This window comes from Haliotis rubra, unplaced genomic scaffold (genome assembly GCF_003918875.1).
Source record: "Haliotis rubra isolate DU_JTF1 unplaced genomic scaffold, ASM391887v1 Scf1549, whole genome shotgun sequence".
NCBI lineage: Eukaryota > Metazoa > Mollusca > Gastropoda > Lepetellida > Haliotidae > Haliotis > Haliotis rubra.
In genome coordinates this window covers 6,361-28,274 of record NW_025765502.1, presented here as the reverse complement: position 1 = coordinate 28,274, position 21,914 = coordinate 6,361, and the positions used below count along the sequence as shown (strand labels likewise).

Below are 21,914 nucleotides of genomic sequence, written 5' to 3'. Positions count from 1 at the left end.
ATCAGCCACCATCAGCAAATTGATAAACTGCTACTAGCAAACAGGCCAAACCCAAGACAGCCCAAAATTGTGAAGACCAAGAGTCATGACACTGCGCTGAAGAATGCTACATCTGGCAGATCCACCTGTGGAACAAATGCGTGACTGTGACGTTAATGGCAGTGACAGCACTAAGACGTGCCATCAGCAGATGAACAGTCCTTAGATGACTTGATATGGCTGGTATACAAGCCTACCGTCTGTCTAAACCATCAAAGCAGACTGCAATCAGCACGAACGTACAACAGTTGGTGACAGTTTCGGTTCAGTTTGTTCAGAAACAATTGCAGAGTACAAGTTTTTCGACATGGGGGAGAACGACTGGCTCCAAACTGCATTCAAGAACTTCATTTGATCGATAAAGGAGACGTCATGGAAATTTGGCGGAAATTTGTGGCCAGAGAACAAGACTGGTTATCATCCAAGGAAATCTGAATGCCCAGCGATACAAAGATGAAGTGTTGATACCTTTTGTTGTGCCCTATATTCGACAACAGCTAAGAGGAGTCGTTTTGCAGCATGACATCGCAAGAATACCTGCACAATGTTAACGCCAACATATTGCCTTGGCCAGCTCATTCTCCAGACATGAACCCCATGAAACATCTCTGGGCTCATCTTGATCATCATTTGAGACTGTATGTACCACCCCCAGCAAACCAACAAGAACTTGAACAGACACTCTTGGACTCATGGATCAGGATTCCTGCTGACGTAATCTGCTGACTGACAGCATCAATGAGGAGACATGTGTTGGCGTGTATGGATGCCCAGAATGGTCACACTTGGTGACGTGTCCCCAGGCTTCTGTCGCATTATGTGACTCTTCATTTTAATTAACTCTGATTTGCGTAATTTTGAAGTTTTGACCCCTGGACTCTTTCTTAATGAACTGCAGCAAATGCAAGACCAGCATTACAATTAATTTTCAGTCAAAAATGTTGGAAAATGATTTCTGTTTATAAAGTAATTATCATAAATCTCACATACATCTTTGTTTCTATCTTTTGGTGAAAAAATCGGTGATAACTTTCTTTTGCCTGGTAGTTTATGTTCACAAACAAGATATTGAACAGAACATTTAATTCATGATAATTCAGCTATGGCAAGGTGTTGGAGCAGAAAGAAGAACTGGAGCAGAAACACTTGCACCTTCTACAGATTCTTGACAGTGAAAGGCAGGCCAAGTGGCACTATGTTCAGCAGACTGAGGAACTGGCAGCAGAGGTGAAGAAACTCAAAGCTGAGGTTAGCATACAATGGTTTATATTTTACATATCTCAATAATGACATCACATTTTGACAATGCTCTAAATTCTCTCAAAATGTATTTCCTTGCACTGTATAGTATTCCCAGAAATGATTGAGAAATTGTTTTGGCAAATATCTAATACATGTATATAAACTAGTAGTTTTACTTAAATGAATATGTTGAGGAAACGTTCTCTTACAGTCTAAGTGTCTTATGTGGGACCTCCTTGCCCTGCAATACATGACTGAATGTGCCACAATCGAAGTTTGTAGGAAATCGTGTGACAGCATATATTCAACCACTTCTTTCTTCATATCCTCAATATTTCTAAGTCCTTTTTGGTTTATTCTGTCCTCCTTTAGTCCCCCACACATTCTCAATAGGGTTAAGATCTGGGCTGTAGCTGGGCCAGTCTAAATCTTGAACATTTTCATTTGACAACCACTGTTTCTAGTAGCCTGCAGTGTGTTTTGGGTTGTTATCATGCTGGAAAACCCAATTATCTTCATACAGTGTTTGAGCCGTTGGAATGAGGTGATCATTTAAGATGTCAACATATCATTCATTCATCATATATCCAGTGAAAATATCCAACAGCGTCACTCCATGTGATGATATACCACCCCACATGTGAAATTTCTGGGTTCGTTTTGGGCATTGGTAGATAGCTTTCATGGTATCTTTTGTCCAAATTTTCACACAGAAAAGCCAGACAGAACTTTCATCTGAAAAGAAAACATTATCCCAATCTTGATTTTTGTGAGCCTTAAACATCTTTATTTTTGTGCATCTTTCATCAGTGGTAAGGAAATTCTGCACTTTTCACCCTGTTAAGTCTTTGTAACTCTTGTCTAAGATTTCATTACATACCTGAGGACTTCCTCTAATAATCTCATTTCTGATATTCTCAATGATTTTCAGTTGTTAACCTACTCGCAATCTGACCAAGTCACCAGCGATCCATAGTACTGATCTTCCTTGGCCTCCCTGCCCCTGTCTTGTACTCAGTCCCAACTCCTGACTGTATATTCTTCAAAGTTCTGTATACTATCGACAGAGGAATGTCATGTCCACCAGCTAACTCTTCTGCATCAATCACACCCTTTCAAAATCATCTAGAACCAGCTTCCTTTTTTTTCTGCTGTCAAATCTGCCATGTCAACAAAGGAAGTCGTCTGCTACACCAGGGGAGATAACTCTTGATGTGGTAAGGTTCATTCTTAAGCCTACAAGAGTTGCCTCCCATATTGAGTAATTTACTATGTAATGTAACACCTATTTTAAAATTATGTTATCAGTATAAGGAAACAAGGATTTTCCCAATAAATTCTGGGAAAACTGTAAACAGTATTCCCTCAGAAAACACTTCACCAATGAAGTTTTAATGCTTGTTCCCACCAAAATTATGACCCAGTTTGTTTCAGTCCAAATTTTCATATGAAATACCAATTATATTAGTCTGCCAGTTTGTACAAAGCGTAATCTTTTTGAAAATATTCACCGTCATGAGAACTCTTAGCTCAATGTATAGGTTTTCTTGATTGTATGATTTTGGACCTGTCTGAAGTTTCTTTCTTGGAATATTTGTTACAAAAGTGCATCTGAAAAAGTCATAATGATTTGAACTAAATATGATGTCAACATTGGAAAGAAAATGCATGACAAATATTAGCTCATTGTTACTCTAAAAGAGCTGAGCATGCCCTTTGAGACCATTAATCTCTAATTCAACCTTGGTCGGTGGGGTAGCCTAGTGGTTAAAGCGTTGGCTCGTCACGCCAAAAACCCGGGTTCGAATCCCCACATGGGTACAATGTGTGAATCCCATTTCTGGTGTCCCCTGCCGTGATGTTGCTGGAATATTTCTAAAAGCTGTGTAAAACCAAACTCAGTCAGTCAGTCAGTAATTCAACCTCATTTATATTTTTGTTTCTTTGGTTTACAAGCTAAATACCAATGTTGTTGGGTTTCACTTAAATGGTGCATTACATTTCCAACTTTCCTTCTATGTCAAGCTTGCGAACTATAATGTAGCGTAGTAAGTTCTGTAATGAGTTCAGCTTAAATCATGCATTAAGCTTTATTTTTAATAATTTCATAAAAATTAGATTTTTCTCCTCTGAATTGAAACCTCTCTTTGTTGACACATGATAAACCCTCCATGTGAGCACATGTAAGAAATCTGATATGCAGCTTCAAATGCTTGTTTGCATGGTCAGAGAATCAAGAACCCTTTAGACCAAGTATCAGATATTTAGGCTCTGAGATATCAAATCATTACATACTTAGACAAAAAGTAGACGATGCTTTGTTTTAAGGTGAACAAACTTAAGTGTCAAACAAAGTAAGTAAGAACATCTTTAAAGAAATCAAGTACCCAAACACAACCTTGTATGCTTGATTTACCACTGTCACATTTTTCAGCAAACATATAAGGCTTTCTTGAAATGGTCACAGCACCTTAATTGAACATGTTTAATCATAAAGAAACTTACTTCATTGACCATGCAGCATTTCATGTCAGGATATTGTTGCACTCGTGCCTGACCTTTGTCCATTGAACATGTCTGAGACAAAAAATCACCCATCACACTCAACTAACTAGGTGCTCAGTGCTTTCCCAGACATTCAGTGACAGTTGCTGAAAAATGCAAGTTTTCATATTTGACCTCAACCTTTTTAATGACCTTTGCGCCACCGTCTCATCACACCAATCACCAAAACCCTTTACATCTGATTGACGACTCCTAAGCAGATATGAGCACATCATTTCTATTTGCCAGTACCTTTTATTTCTTTTATGTCAGGACACATGTCTTGATGATTCCCTCTATCATAATTTTTGCATAGTGGACTTGAATCAAATTGTTTCTTTTAGGCACCATAATACTTTCTCAACACTGTCTCAAGAAAGCACTTACTAATCGTTCAAAGATCAGCTGAGTCCTTTGACCAAAGTAATGTTGACTGTAATCCCAAGGTCACAGACAGAATTCATTGGCGCAGAAGTCAGGAATTGTCTTTTTGCAACCAAAGCAAACTAATGCAATTACTGAGAAACTCTCTAGTCCGTCTCATGATAATTTAATCATTGCTGTCAATCTTGGTGTAAGTAATGCTTAACATGTCCAATAACATGAGATAGCAAAGGCATAATGTTTGATAATGGGATGCCCTGCAGATCCATTGTTGTCAAATCCTTCTACTTTTGGGATGGTTTTGTTGGTTGTGAGTGATAAGCTCTTGCTTAACACATAAGTTTTGCAGAAGGAAGTTTTACTAGAGATATAGAATTTACAGTTAAGTTTCAACATTTGTGAAGGGTGGATTGGTATAGGCCACTGTAAGTGGTTGCTAGGATGAACAAAACCAGCCATACATCCCATGCTGCATAAGTGTTTAGCCTGGGAGGATAGTTTTGGTGAGAGTGACCCATGGGGAGAGATATTATCAGGGAAGAACTGAGACAATATCCATGATGGACTGTGTTTCATTCATGGAGGGAAAGGATCACTGAAGCTGGGATTGATTTGTAGCAGTTTAAAGGCTGCATCCTTGCACAAAGTCTTAGTATAGCTGAATTCAAGAGCTGAAAGCAATGTCAAAGCCGCAGAAGATATTTGTCAGGTCCTGGGTTAGATTAGTCTCATTCCATTGGGAAGAAGGGGCAAGGAACAAATGCCTCTTCTCTGTCATATTTTTAATTTCTCAGTGTATGGAAGAATGGAAATAATGAAGGATAATCTTGTGCAGCAGGGAATGACATACACAAGGGCCATGTAGTTCAGTCCTGGTCACAGATGAAACTTCTTTAAACTGTCTCTGACCAGGTCACTAATTCAAACTAGTCATCAGATGTGGGACATATACCTGAAATGAAACTAAGAGGTTTTCGGTAGGATAAATACGTTGTTCACTGGTCCCTCGGGGCCCATGGGTGGATGTACCCTTGATGTTTCTTAATGTTCCCTGAGCCGAACATAAACAAACATTGAGGGTACATCAGCCCATATCCCCCTCGAGACCAGTGAACAACTTATGTCACAACTCATTAAGCCCGAGAGTCACCTCACTACTCAACACCTTGAACCCCTCGCTGATTGCCCACTCTCTGTGCCGAGACTAATTAGTGCTAATCACACCTGATTTCCCTGGCAGGTTTCAGGGATGACAGGAAACTGTCTAGTCGTACAAACAAGTCCTGATTGTTTAATTGTGTCGTAAAGATATATGTTGAAAGAAAGCAGGTGTGAATACATATCGTGTATTGCAAAGTTTTATGTAATTTATTTGCAAGTTTCTCTTGTAGACCTTTGGCGGCTTGTACACGTTTGGTCACTCAACAGCTTGGATAGAGATAGATTATTGGCTATATCGTTGACCAGTCAATATGCTGGGTTTCGGCTTTATCAACTCAAGCTATCATGTAACAGTTTGTGTCTTGTAAACATACACACTGGTAACGATGTATGAAATATACACATAAGACAAATAGGAGTAGATAGTCACTTTGGCGAGTTTATTTGTCCTCATTTTAGTGTGTTTTGATAAGTAAAACAAAGCGATTGAAATCCAACCATTGAGTAGAAATAGTATTTATTTTCATATACATTTTACGCACACAACTAGTACATAAAATATAATGGTTTGCTGTAAATATTACAAATATAATCTTCACCTTGATACGAATGAATATCCAAACTAAAGTACACGTATTGCAGAATTCACGAGGTGACACTATACTGAATTATTATAGTGTATAACCTTGCAGTTGAACCCCCTCCTAAATATTTATGAAGGTGGGCGTGCCTATATTTATACTGAATGCAAACGAGGTTCATAAGATTACAGATGTGCATGCATGCATAAACATTACAGAGAGGGGCGTGACTCCATAAAGCAAGTTGTCCAATGATATGACAGCGCATCTGTTTATTTTACACTTGTCACGGGACAAACCTTTCAACAAGGGCGTAACTACATATGCATTCTACCGGAGGCTGTTATTTCAAGGTCGAAAGAGGTGTTCAATTATCTCATTACTGTAATCGTATTGAATGATTATACACATGTGTATCGATACCGTAACTGATATACTATCCAGCTTTTACTGACAATTGATCAATAGAGACTGAGTTCATTGATACATGTGATAATTACACTGGATTTGATAATTACAGAGATCAAATACAAACGTTTTACAGAATGCTCATGTAAATTGCATAGAAAACCGACAATTCAAATCAACATGAAACTTTCAACAGCTTGAACAAAAATGCTTGAAATACCTTTGTATGGTTTACATGTAATAACTTATGATATTACTTCTGTTTATGTGTGAGAATTTTTTTAATTACCAACTTACTGTGTTTTGTCACAAATGTTGTAAAAGATTTCATTGTTGTAATAACACTGACATGTATATATAGTCGATGCAAAGGTGCGACTTATCACGTTATATTTGATTAGGTAACATTATCAACTTTAGATTATGGAAAATAACTAGTTACGATTCAGTAAGCTTCAAATTAGTAAGTTAAATTATGTCTAATCTATTTGGGCTTGGATGTATGATTATGTGTGTTTATACATTATGTTTCATTATATGAAACATGACAACGTAATAATACCTACAAAGTAAATTCAAACTATTCTTTTGTGTTTGAATTCTTTGTATGTCCTTGAAATTTTGTACATTGTTTCCTATTTATTAGGAAGTTGAAGAAAATATAATCTTCAGTAACCTCTAAACCATTACATCTAATTCAATCAATGTGCATATGAAGTATTTTAGTATCCATTCCCAATGAAGAGTACCAGACACTTACCTCTGTAAAAACATCATAATCCCCTTTCTGGCCAACATGTGTTCATTTGCCAAACGCTGTACAAGCTTATGATAATGATTAGCTATTGTTATCAAAACAATTCAAATACTTTTTCTGATTGATACAAAAGGTTGCATCTCTCGTAAGAAAAGCTAATATTTGCTCAGTACTACTAAATTGGTTGAAATAATAGGTACAGTGTGATTTTTAAAAGTACAACACACATGTGCGTCTCTTGCTGAATAAGAGGTGAGGTGAGGTGAAATTGGGTTTAATGTCGTACTTGAGAATATTTCGCTCATATGACGACGTGCATGCGCGTGTATGTGTATGTGTGGCTGCTTGTACTAGCCCAGACTGAAGCTGGTTTTATAGTGCTAGCCCACTGAGATACCATGCCGCAGTGAAGCATGAATACCCCACTCAGACACATTATACTGACTCTGAGCCGACCAGTCCTTGTTGTACCCATTAATGTCGAGCGCCAGGCAGGGCCAACAAGTACCATATTTTAACGTCTTTTGGTATGAAGCGGTCAGGGATAGAACCCATGACCTTCTGCTCTCCGGGCGGACGCTCTAACCACTACACAAAGGAGGCGGTTGAATAAGAGGCGCTTTCTGTGGACGAATATATGTGGCTCTCGCTGTGAGAAACTGCCAATTGCCTGCCCCATAAACACGTCACTAGCTGTGAGGAGCTGATTAATTTGCCCCATATATGCGTCTCTTGGCCTTAATGAGTTAACAGATACATAACCTTGGAACTCCCAAGGTTCTTTATCCCTTCAGAATTTCTCCCAATATTTGTTGTGATGTAAATGTGTTGTGATGTTGACCACTCAGTGTATGGTTATGAATGTCTTATTGTGTTTATTTTCAGTTACAGAAATTTCATAAGGAAATTGGCACAAATCATCAAGTTAATGAAGAAACAGATGAAATAAAAAAGATAAAGAAGGTAAGATCTAGAGAGACCACTGGTTCCTGAATAAAGTGTTCATGTGGATTGTATTGAGACAACAAGAGACATTTCAGCATAATTTGTTGAATAAAGGGGTGGTACATACTTCCAGTACATGAATATTAATTATTCTGCCTGTTGTGGTCATATGTAACAATGAAAGCAGTATTTTTACTGATGTTAATTGGTTTGAAAATTGAACATTTTAACTATATATTGTATAATATTTAAACTTATCCTATCTCATGGTATGCACTTCTCTCTCTTCTTCGACCAAGACGTGGAAATGTGCTGTAAGCTAAGTTGAATCAAATCTTCTGGACTCTGTCTTCTGGTCTCACCTGACCTCTCCCCCTACTTCGATGGCTGGACCTGTCAATCATCTTTGTAAAGCGTGCTAAGCACTCAGATGGTCACGTGACATCCCACTACTTTCATTCTCGTCTTGGAGCTACAAGTAATTTGTGATGGCTAGAGAAAGCAACAACTCCCGATATACTAACTCCGAACTCGACCAAACAACTTCCAATAGGGTGCGACCAAAAGCAGTTTTATCTTCTTGTTGGATTGTAGTTTCTATAGTACTTGTGTTAGAAGCGCCCGTGGTGGGATCACTAGAATGTCTTTCCCCCACACTAGTGTGTCCAGGATTGGTGACACGAACATGGGTAATTGATTGTTGAACCTGGTAGGAAACCAGGTCTTAAAGATCTGTGGGTGTATCTACCACTCTGTGATTGTCTTCTGAGTTCCAAAGAACTACTCCAGTCAACTCCCTGTATGATGCCACCGGTGTATCGTTAGGCTGATCTCCATGATATTAGATGCAATAGATGTTAGACTGAGAGCACTCATATGATGTTGGAATCAGCTCTGATTTCTTGTTGTTGAGAATCTACTCTAGCTGGTGAATTGTGGATGTTGTAGGAGGATCTGTTTGAGCTTGTATACATCTGTCGATGTAAACCTCAAACATGATGCCTCGGTGAGACCCCTATTAGTAGTGGTCAGTGAAGCTAGTATCTGTGCTGAGGGGTAGGTTTCCCAATCCGGAACGCTCGTCAGCAGTGGAGATCCTATGATCGGTAGTTTGTTGCCTGACCTGAGTGAGATACAATGATGGTTGTCTTACAAAAGGGTCTGGTTGCGAGCATATGTACCAATTCTTCCACCAACTGGGGAATCTTTAATCGGGATGACGGGGGGTGGAAGGTCGCGCGAACAGTCATACCTTATCAGATACAGCTCCACAAGCTGCACCCGGGTTCTGCGTACCTCTGCCATGGGATGTGGATCTGAGTTGTTTTCTTGTTCTGGGTCAAAATCTTGGGATTCATCAAAACATACAGCACAAAGCGGCTGTGAGGTACAGATTCTAGTACTTGCCTCTTCAGTAGTTTAAGAAGTTTGACCTATACTTGGAACTGAGTATTTTGCTCCATTTTGGTAGAAAAATCACAGATGATCTCGTTGACTAGGTAAGGATTCGATCATGGTTAGCAAAGCAGGTCTACTCTTGCTATCGCTCACACCATCAAGTTAAAGTCCATGTCAAGGTGAAGTTGTGTATCTGGGGAATGATCTCAAGAGACAGGTAGGTTCGGCAGCATGTCGCTCTAGTAGCCTGTGACAAAATAGGTAGAGATGAGCGGGATCGCCAAACCGATGTGAAGTTCAAAAGTTAAGATGCAGTGGACGAGACAAAGAGGTTCGTTGAATGTCGATAAGTGAATGGTCCAGTCCAGCTCCTTCATATAGAAGGTGGACAACAAATCTATGGGTGACTTGCTCAAGGACAGCTTATTGTTGTCTACAATACAGGCAAGTATGAGTGATGAGTCCACAAAGCCTATACTACCTCTGAGTAGACAGGTCTTCGGAGTATGCCGGGGAGGGTGTGGCGGTATGACTCATTCCAGTAAAAATGACTGTGAGCTCGGAGGTACCGACTGACTGACTGAGTTTGGTTTTACGCCGCTTTTAGCAATATTCCAGCAACATCACGGCAGGGGACACCAGAAATGGGCTTCACACATTGTACCCATGTGGGGATTCGAACCCGCGTCTTTGGCGTGATGAGCCAACGCTTTAGCCACTAGGCTACCCCACGTCCCCTACAGCTCGAAGGTAAGGCTTGGGGCCAAACATCCAGGGTCTCCCCAGATTGCTGATCAGGTCGCTGTTCCCTCCACGCAGCAGACATAATCCTAACCATCAAATCAAAAACCAGACTAGAATGTGGCTGAATGTCCCGAGTGTGAACCCACGCTAATAATAGTAATAATATTAATAACTCCACCAAGAATATCTTGGTCAAACCATCTTAACACCACACTATTTGAGTGTGTGAGAGCGACAGGATGGCCTGTAAATCAACGCCTGAATGGCAAGTCGCTTAAGCTGCATTGGGACAATGCCATGCCCATGTATGCTTTCCTGACGGAGCAAAATCTCCGAGATCAATTCCGGCGGCTTAAAAATCTCATGCCCCGTGAGCCAGTTCAACCCATAACTGGAGCCCGTCAGGAACCTTTGCATGAGCAGAATGCTCAAGTGGCAGCAGACCCCAAAACCTCCGATGGACGTCCGCATAACCTCTTTCGTCTTCCTGGTGGAAACTCTTCTGGTACAGAACCAATTGGCCCCGAAATTTCGGACCCTCGCTCTTCCTCTTCCTCAGTTCTTTCTGAAAATCCTGTGTATATTTTGTTTCATTCTATTTATCATGAAATATCTGACATACCTTTCGAAAAACGGAGACCAATCAAACAAACAAGTGGATCTTTTCCCAAAAATGAAATTATTTATTAAATGACATTATTTCTATGAAACTTTCTGCGGACTGTTCATTACATGAAGTTAATTGCTGTGTCTATGCTGCCGCTCGAACCTTGGAGGAACTTCACACGGTTTCCAAAGAAAAATCATCTAATACTAGGACATCACACCAAAGAAAAAACAGTTTCAAGTAAAACTGACGGAAACTAGAAAATACATTTCCTGGATAGAGCTGTGCCTTAAAATAAGAACATCAGGGAATCTCATGTCTAAACAACAAAAGTCAATCTAGAGAAAATTAAAATTACAGTATAAGACAACCAAAGAAAAGATACTTCTCCAAATTGTCGATTCCCTTAAGGCCAAAATAAAGGTTTGGACCGAAAGAAAGAAAAAATGGGAAAATAAAAATAAATTCATCAAGCAAAATAAACTTTTTAGAAATAATGAAAAACACTTCTACAGGCAACTTAAAACAAACGGTGTTGGTGAGCATGATAAGCGGCCTCCCGTGGATGCCAATGAGAGGTTCTGGAATAAGTTGTGGTCTGTACCCGGCGACTTTAACCTTGAGGCACCATGGGTCCGTGATTATGACCATGCAATGCATGAGAAAGTAACTAGGTCATTTGTTTATATAGGTCAAGTGTTATAAAAATGTCCAAATCTAATATAGCTCCAGGGCCTGATGGCAATCGAAACCTTCCCCGGGGAAACTTTGGCCTAGGACAAACTTTCCCGGGGGAAACTTTAGCCTAAGCCAACCTTCCCCCCCCATAGGCTTAATCTTCCCCGGGGAAAGTTTGTCCTAGGCCAAACTTTCCCCACCCTTGAATCAACTTTAAAGGCTACTTGTTTCCCATCCTTGTTCTTATATCAAAAGGGGGAGATTCTGGCCTAGCTGGGCTATTTTTTCCCCAACCTTGTTTTCTTGTTTAGGTTCGTATTGAAAAAGTCAGAAACGAAAACAAGACATAGCTATTCACGTGAACACATTGATAAGATATTCATGTTGATGTCAAGTTCCATTAACAATTTACAGGTCATTTCATCTTCATATATAACATGTACATGGTTCCCATTTTGTTTCAATACCCTTCTATAAGGTGAGATTAAAAAGAAAAGCAAGCATAAAAGCAAAGATATTATATCATTACTATTGTTTTATATTATCATTTACATATTTTTATATTTCAATAATTTACTTATCCCCAAAATTGGCTTACGTCAAAATCATTACTTTATTCACAATTTTAACTAAATACCCAGTTTTTACTTGGATGTCCATATCCATTCAAAATTATATTCCCTCACTCATGGCTTTAAATATGGCATCCATGTCGGCGACATCAACTTAACAGTTGGAAGCAGATGTAAACATCAACACAACAACAACAATCCAACACAATATCTATATCAAATGCTGTATATATCATTCCACTATAGTGACGTATTCTATATTCAAAAGACAAGGTTTGATAAGGGGTATACTTGGCCCATGGATATCTGAAACATATTTCATTCACCCAAAGTGATTATTGATTAGTAAACAAGCTTATGTGAATAATGTTCCATTACATTTACACATAAATACAACAAATATTAGATAATAAACAGCATGATAAGAGAGCAAGCAACCTGTGTATATTACATCTTATTTACCCATCAAATGTGCGATTGAATGTTTACATCTTATGGTGGACAGATGAAGAACTAATGCAATGTGTCTTCATAGGAATGGCGGCAGGAGCAGGATGGATTTAGAGATATATGCCGTTCAAACATGTATGCATTCAAATCACTACACCCAAGTCAGAGGCAAAAATGGACTATTTTAGCAAAAATGTGTATCAAAATATAAGTCAAACCTACTGTCGGTTTATAAGAGCAAGGGTGGGGAAGAAGTGGCATAGCTAGGCCAGAATCTCCCCCCTTTTCATAGAAAACAGAACAGAATATCCTAGTTTAAACAGGGAGGAAAGCTTTAGCCTAGCCCACACTTTCCTGGGGTAAGAATATCCTAGGACAAAACCTCCCCGGGGAAAGTTTGGCCTAGAGCAGATTCTCCCCGGGGAAAGTTTAGACAGGGGAAGAAATGGCCTGCTACACCAGTACTGGAAACTATTTCCCTGTGTCCAAACACCATTACTTCACTGTTTCAATTCTCTCATGGACACAGGTGATGTTCCTCAGTGGTTTTGCAAAGGTTGCACAATACTCCTTCCCAAAAAAGGAGACTTGACTGATCCCCAAAACTTCCGCCCTATCACATGTTGAATACACAATACAAATTATTCACAGGGTGTTTGACAAACCTTGTGTCACCATACTGCTCTGCTAATGATATAATTTACAGAGAGCAGAAGGGAGCAAGAAAGGGATGTTGGGGGTGCAAGGATCAACTTCTTGTACAGAAAATGATTTTGGAAGAGGCTAAAACATATCACCGCAACCTCTCTATGTGCTGGATTGACTACAAAAAGGCATACCGCTCTGTCCCTCATGAATGGATTCTGAAGTCTCTTCGTTGTATTGACCTCCCTGAGCGACTGCTTGATTTACTCAAGTCTTTAATGAGTTGCTGGTCGACTCAACTTGAGATGTACTCTCAAGGGCAGGTGCAGACTTCGGAATCTATTCCAATCAGAAGGGGAATTTTCCAGGGGGGACTCCTTCAGTCCTTTGCTTTTTTTGTTTGTCTCTAAATCCTTTGAGCTTTCTGTTCAACAGAGAGGAGGGTTACCATCCCGGACCACCTCAGCACAGATCCCCAACACCGCTTACCGCTCCTTTACATGGATGACATCGAGCTCCTTGCCAAAGGAGATACCAATTTGAAAGAACAGGTTCTCCTTGTCGAGTCCTTTTCTAATGATATTGGCATGACATTTGGACTTGACAAATGTAATACTCTTCACTTGAAACATGGCAAGGTAGTTAATGGTGGATAGATCAAGTTACAAGGGGGGAGGAGTTATTGAGCATCTTGTGAAAGATCAGGCCTACACCTATCTTGGAATGCAAGTTTGAGACACACTCCAGAGTGCCCAAATTCAAGACAAACTTCGGGCTGAGTACAAATCTCACTTAAAGAAAATCTGGAGCTCAGAGCTAAATGCTCGAAACAAGGTCAAAGCCACCAATACTTTTGCTGTGCCAGTCCTCTCCTATTCCTATGGAGTAGTTGATTGGACAAAACAAGACATCCAGAGACTTGACCGCCTGACCAGAAGGATCATGTCTGATAACAGAGCCCACCAACCTTGTTCCTCTCTTAATCGTTTATATATGCCAATTAATTCTGGAGGTTGGGGTTTGATTAATGTGGAGTCTCTTCATGATAGAATTTTATTGTGTACTTTTGCACATATTTATTTATCGGATGACCCTCTGGTGATGCATGTCAAGACTCATGATGAAAGCAATGAATTCCACAGCTATTTTAAGAGTGCCAAGGTTGTTGGACAGTATCTGAAATTTGATGTGGATTATGTTGATGGCGATGTACTGCTGGATGGTACAGCGATGAGAGTAAACCAGGTGAAGTCCTTCACCAAGTCTGCTCAGAGTCATTCGTTTGTGGAGAAGCTTTCTGAGAAGCCACTGCATCGTGTGTACATGCAGTGTGTGGAACAGAATAGCAATCCAACCGACTCCTTCACCTGGATGAAGTCGGTTTTAGTGAAACTTTAGGGCTTCCTTTTTGCTGCTCAGGACTAGTCACTTCCCACTCGTAATGGCCAAAATGTGATTCTTAAAGGAAATATTAACATGAAATGACGACTGTGTAATGAATCTACAGAGACTGTCAAACATCTTGTCAGTGGATGCCCTTCTTTGGCACAAACAGCATATCTTAAACGACATGATGGCATGGCTAGTTGCTTTCCCTATCATCTCTGCCGTGCCTGTGGCTTTGACTCCGAGGTCCATCCATGGTACGACCCTGAACATGTCCAGGGCGTCATGGAAAATGATGCTTTTAAACTTTTGTTCAGCCTCAGAAGAATTCCTACCAACAAACCTGATCTTGTCCTTTCTGATAAAGCCAATGAATTTATTTATATCATTGAATTCTCTGTCCCTTTTGACAGCAATGTGATTGGCAAGATTCAGGAAAAGCATGATAAATATGCGGACCTCGCCTTTGTAATGTCTCGCTTGCATCCCAAGTACACTGTCATCAGGCTCCCCATTGTTCTTGGTGCCCTTGGTTTGGTACCCCCTGATCTCTTGGCGCAGATCAGGAGAGTGCCTGGGTTCTCCACCGGGAGCACAGCCCTTCTGACACTCTGGGTAATGCAGAAGGCTGCAGTGTTGGGGAGCCTACATATTCTCCGGAAAGTTCTTGGTGGGTTCAACTAGGCAGTGTTTCCTGGGAGAAGTCCCATTTGCTGTCTGGGCTGCGTGTAGAGGGGGCAAGGGCCCTGAGCTGATGATGAGCCTTACCAGCCTGACTGTGCCAGGATCACCCAAACCCTCTTTCATCTTAATCTGTCAAAGATAATTAATAATGTATTTATATAGCGCCTAATATCGACCATAGAGATGCTCAGTGGCGCTGTGACAATATTGGGGAAGGAGATAGTTCATATAACTTTTACAGAAAGGCAGCAGTGAATAGATAGGTCTTTAGCAGAATTTTTATAAGTTTCTTTCGATGAAGTGTTCCTGATTTCCTTTCAAGGGAGTTCCACAGTTGAGGGGGTGGTGGGGTAGCCCAGTGGTTAAAGCGTTGTCTCGTCACGCCGAAGACCCGGGTTCGAATCCCCACATGGGTACAATGTGTGAAGCCCATTTCTGGTGTCCCCCGCCGTGATGTTGCTGGAATATTGCTAAAAGCGGCGTAAAACCAAACTCAGTCAGTCAGTCAGTCCACAGTTGAGGGCTGGCAATGGAGAAGTTAGACAGTTGGTTTGGAGATCTGTGTTGGGTGACGAGAGAGTCAGAGGAGGATCAGAGACTTCGCTGAGGTACATACACAGAGACGAGATGTTTGAGATAGTTGGGAAACTTATCGTTGTTGAGGCAGACATGAGTAAGAATTAGGATTTTGAAGGTAATTCTTGCAGAGATGGGGAACCAGTGTAGAGACTGAAGTACTGGGGTGACATGGTCATGACGATGAGTGTGGGTGATACATCTGGCAGCGGAATTTTGGATTCTTTGTAGTTTCTGGAGAAACGATACAGGTAGAACTGGTTGCAACAAACTAGTGGTCTGTGACTCAGGTATTCGCCTGCTGAAGGGATACGTTGAATCTGAGGGGATTGTTTAACTGTGCGTATTGTTGAACTGGATCGGATTGCCGTACTGCATTGGAATGAACCGCTTAACTGCATGGCTCGCAGAACTAGATAAAAATCTCCAAACTGGCATGGTTCGCCGAACTGGGGTGATTCTCCACACTGAAAATAGTTCACCAAAAGTGAGAGATTCCCGAATATGGAAGGTTCGCCCAATCTGAAACCAACAACATTTGCCGAACCTAAGGGTTGGTTCAGAAGTGGTATTGGAGCAGCCGAAAAGCTGAAGTCTGCCGAATGATGATCGATCAACAGAAGGTTCGTCGAAGGAGGTTCGTAGGATCGGGATATGTAAGTAGAGGGGAGACTGAAGGTTCATCGAATGTATAGCCAAGAGATGCTTGGAGATACCTGGTGAAGGCAAAGCAGGGATCGCAACATCTGGAGGGTTCGCGAAAGGTTATCCATGGCTCAGCGAATGTTGAAACAATACCACCAATGACACAATGGTAGGTCTGATGTTCGGTGAAGTAGCATCTTCCGTGGGGTGAAACAGATTTTCACAAAGGTAGCAATTGGATGGAATGTCTAAAAAATCCTTGTGCTCCAAAAGGGAAGAGGACAATCTCCGGGCTTTTGTTAGGTCTGTCTTTTTAGATTTCTTGGGTGCAGACAGACCATGTTCGTCAGGTTTATATCAGGTGTCCCAATCCGCAAGGTGTCAGGACCCCACCTTCTTATAAAATGCAAAGTTGTCGTCATCCAGTCCCTGACAAAAACTGCATCTTGACGTCAATGCACCTAAGCTGATGCAATCTATACATGAAGGTTGGGCGTCAGACGTAGAAGAGAAAGAGAATGATCAGACTAAGGAGTCACTAGTCAACTGGAGGGCATGCTTCACACAGGGTACAGGCTGTCCAGGGGATGGGAGCAGTGGGGTGTGAATAGTACAAGAGAGGCCAGAAACTTACTGTTTGTTTCCACTCAACTGTCGATCATGAGTACAAACCGTGAGATAGGATAAGTTTTAAAAATTTGATTTTTTACAGGTTTTTTTTTTTTTTCAAATCATGTATGTACATAGAATTTTTCATGGATTAAAAGTTACACATATTTGGGTTTACAAAGAATTATTGATTGATATATATAAACATGAAATAGCTTTGTATTTGGGGTAAATCAGAAGAAAATGATATCTACCTTCATACATCATTACTGACACATTTTACATATCCTTTCTTTTCTATCCATAACCTTATGTCAGCCTTTTCTGATTAAAATTTTAAGGGAACTACAACCAAACTGAGCATTAACTGACACAAGATTCTGCAATGTAGCAGATATAAGGTACTGAGGACAATTTTGAAAATAAGAGTTGTTTCTGTGAAACCATCATCCAAATAGGTCACGGAGTACTGGAGCTGTTATATGTAAGATTTCATAGTCTACAGAGACATGCTGTGTTCTACTGGAAGATTCTAATAAATAGTACTGTACATTATGCATCAATATGTGTATTTCATGTGTATTTAAAGTAAATATATATCATGAAAAGTTATCTTATCTCATTAAGATCAGATTACTTGGTTGTGATGCATTTCTGCATTAAGATAAGATAAGATAATTTCTTTATTATCCCAAGGGAAATTTGTTTTGCATCATATGCAGTTCTCCAGTTTTTTTCTTTCTTAAAGCAGCCATATATAACATTGCAAATGTTAAAATAATCAGGATATAAATACATGTACATCAATTTAGTACACAAACATTGATATTGACTAGAATTTGAGAAGTTGGAAGACAAGTCATTCATTGAGTTTGTTGTTAATACATCTAATACTAGCCGGAACAAATGAGTGGCGAACCCTGTTGTTCTAAAAGTTGGCATACGCAGCTGCAGGAAAAAAGTATGAGTAGGATCACTTAAAATTTTGTTTGCCTTTTCTGAAATTTGCTGATCATAACAACTGCCGATACTTTCGATAGGAGTTTGCTTTTAATCTGGACAGACAGGTTCCCGAACCAACTCAAGAAATTAAAGGTTATGACACTTTGAATAAATGTTTTGTAAAATAACATCATGATAGTTTATAGACGATTTTGAAATGTTTCAACATCCACACAAAATGCAAGCGTTGTTGTCCTTTCTTATATATTTTCTCAGCGTTTTCGTTCCAGGAGAGGTTTGAATCTAAGACAGTACCCAAATATTTGTATTCAGTTACTCTTTCTATTTCATTATCTTCAATACTTACAGCATTTATTGTTGACTTAGCTTTTCTAAAATCTATTAATCACATCATCTGTTGATATATTTAACATTTCACAAGGTGGAAGTGATTCCAATACAAGTTTCCATTCATCTGAAAAATTTCCAGTATCAAATCGCTTGAGTAGAAGGAGTTTAACTAATTTGAAAAGGATAAGTCGTCACTGGATTCCAACTGTCGAGGTCTAATATTTGATCCAAGATCTCAGGACACCTCCATATCAGGTTTCATTAGGTGAACTTTCTCATCAACCAATTTGATAAAAATTAATAAAATTCTTACAAGTGAGTGAAGTCCTCCAAAATAAAGAGCAAAAGTTAATGTACGTAACAGCATTATCCTGTTCCACTAACGGGTCTTATACAAGATCAATCTTAGCAAGTCTTGCCAATTTTACGATCATTGTAGCTAAAAGTTACGCCTGTTCCACTAACCAATTGTAGCCAGTCCCGATCCTTTGATCTGATCCCAGCTAAGATTGGAACTCTTTCATGCGAGAGATAGAAAAATGTGAGGCATGAGTTATCTCCCTTTGCATAGTATAGCAGATGGTGGAAGTAGTTTGGAACCAAGTGTAAACGTGGAGAAACCCTTCCTGAGAAATCTTACGGTAGTGAGCACCTTGGTTTCAGTGGCAAGTGCATGTGAACTCTGGGTATCTGGCATAATATGTGGCTGAACCTTGTCGATCAGCATAAACAAGGCATGATGAGGCATCCTGTACCTTGCCACAAGCACATCATCTGATAATGTATCTAGAATCTGTTAGTGGTCTCGAAAAACACGCTTACAGTGTAATGCTCGCTCTTCTTCTTCACATAGAATAATGAAAGCTGCCATTTTGGTTTCTCAAGATTGAGTTTAGCAATCCTAAGTTGGTCATGAGCAACTTAGACTTTGGCTCTTAACTTTACAATTGACTTGGGTAAGATCGGTTAGTGGAATGGTATGCTGATCGTAACGTCATTGTAGGGTTTACGCTGGCATAGGGCTAAGATCGGTTATTGGAATGGCACCATGGAATCTACACCCAAAGCTGCATGAGATATTGGGTATATTGTTTTCATTTGCTAATATCCAAATGAAAGTGGTTTTACAAAAAGCCTACACATTTTAGATTCATTACATCTAATTGACTCAAGAATCCACACATCATGGATACAGTTTTGTTGGTCAAAGTTTGATCAGGATGCACTTCATGAAGATTTCTGTAGAACTGTCTTCAGATATTTATGCAGAGAAGTAACACATCAGTGTAAGGCATTTGATAATGTGATTGAAAAAGAATCCCAAGCACAAGCATAAGGTAGAACATGTAGATAAAAGCTTTCCTGATATAAGGAATGTCCATGACCCGATATGAGTTATTGATTCATCAAAGTAAATTACACCAAACTATGTTAAAGTCAATACATAAGAAGATCTATGAATGTATTGTTGCAGGTTCAAAGTTTTTTTCGTGGATGGCTCTGTCGACGTCGCTGGAAGCAGATTGTGGAGCTGTATATCCGATCCCCTCATGCAGAGAGCATGCGGAAACGCAACAGTATAGTTTTCAGTATGGTAGAGTGTGAAGAAGAGTATAACCGCCAACTTTCTTGCCTTGTCACTTGTTTTCTGAGACCATTAAGAATGGCTGCAAGTTCAAAGAAACCTCCCATATCACATGAAGATGTCAACTCTATATTTCTAAACAGGTTTGTATTTTTAAAATTCTTTTCAAATACAAAGTTGAAGATATTTACTCTGTGGGGTTATTTGGGTATTTTTGTCCCATTCTTCACTCTTTATTCCCAAATAGAGCCTACATAGAAAATTATGGTGATTATTATAGTTGAAATTTCTGTGCCACATTTGACACTTTGAAAGTCCAACTTTCACTCATTTCTCAAATATCAAACTTATGTTTATTTTGATCACAATACCTGCTATGTCCTTGAACCTTCCACATACTGTAAATCATGAAATTTATGCGAGCATTTTATTAATGCGGAAAATGCGTCTGTACTCTTTTCGCATTATTATAATGACGCATTTTAGTCTGAACATGTCTACTTTTGAGAACCAAATTTAAGACAAAAACGTCAATCTCTTGTCGGTCTACAGAATATAACAACAATTTAGACATTTCTCATAAAATTAATTGATAAATAAGCACTTATTTCCATGACACTAATTGTTATCCATTTAATTTATTCATCGGCAAATTATGTAACAATAGCAAAAGTGTTGACACTACACATTACACCAATACAGGTCACTTCCTCATTGCAGGTATCTCAAGTCACATGTAATTATCACTGGATACAATCTCTTGTCATTGTTTAAAGTCACTCAAGCACATCAGCCAGACCGGACATTCTCCAACCACGCAGGATCATTTCAGTCAGATTACGTTTATAAATGTTGTCATAAGACAAGTACTAGCAAGCAATCACGTGACCAAACATGGCAGCGTAATCAAAACATTGTCAGCTCATTTTCATTCATTGCTTAACAACTTCAGTTCAGGTTATTTGGTAAATAACAAGTGTAAAAGAAAATGAACACCATCAAAGATTCAGGGTGTCACATTTTATCATCGGATTCCTGAGCTCGCATTAATTTCGAGATGCATTTTTATCTCACCAGCATGTAATGCGGTGGGATATAGATACGTTGCCTTGTCTGTCTGTCTGTCCGTCCGTAATCATTTTGTTTCCGGAGCATAACTCAAAGACCGTTCGATATTTTTCAACAAAACTTGGTACATATGTCAAACATAACCTAAGGTGGTGCCTTTTGCTATTTACAGATTATTGTCATTTTTATTTTTCTCGGTTTCCATGGAAACGTTTTGGACTTAGTCTTAAAGAAGGGTGGGCTTCGTTTCCGGAGCATAACTCAAGAACCGTTCAATATTTTTCGGTGGGATATAGATACGTTGCCTTGTCTGTCTGTCTGTCCGTCCGTAATCATTTTGTTTCCGGAGCATAACTCAAAGACCGTTCGATATTTTTCAACAAAACTTGGTAGATATATCAAACAGATCCTAAAGTTGTGCCTTTTGCTATTTACAGATTTTTGGCATTTTTATTTTTCTTGGTTTCCATGGGAACATTTTGGACTTAGTCTCAAAAAGTAAGGATTGCTCTCGTTTCCGGAGCACATCGCAAGAACCGTTCAATATATTTCAACAAAACTTGGTAGATATATCAAACAGAACCTTAAGTGGTGCCTTTTGCTATTTGCAGATTTTGGGCATTTTTATTTTTCCCGGTTTCCATGGAAACGATTCTGACTTAATCCCAAAAGGGAGGGTGGGCTTCGTTTCCGGAGCATTACTCAAGAATCGTTCAATATATTTCAACAAAACTTGGTAGATTTATCAAACAGAACCTTAAGTGGTGCCTTTTGCTATTTGCAGATTTTTGTCATTTATTTTTTTCATGATTTCCATGGAAACGATTTGCACTTAGTCTAAAATCAAGCTGGACTTTAAGTAACTGTCAGATGATTTGTTCTTTCAAAGATGTGGGGTCCAGGGGGATATGTC

The 21,914-nt window shown here is 39.5% G+C and overlaps 1 protein-coding gene across 1 annotated transcript in view; it reads left to right on the top strand.

Moving 5' to 3' along the window:
* LOC124270782 (ras-specific guanine nucleotide-releasing factor 2-like) overlaps window positions 1-20,364 on the top strand; it is a 126,978-nt gene extending 106,614 nt beyond the window's left edge. The window contains exons 4-6 of the mRNA XM_046705826.1: window positions 1,140-1,287; window positions 8,002-8,079; window positions 19,823-20,364. Of these exons, the coding sequence (XP_046561782.1) occupies window positions 1,140-1,287; window positions 8,002-8,079; window positions 19,823-20,191 (595 nt within the window). The 3' untranslated portion in view covers window positions 20,192-20,364. The remainder of the gene's footprint in view (window positions 1-1,139; window positions 1,288-8,001; window positions 8,080-19,822) is intronic.
* Window positions 20,365-21,914: the final 1,550 nt, after the last annotated feature.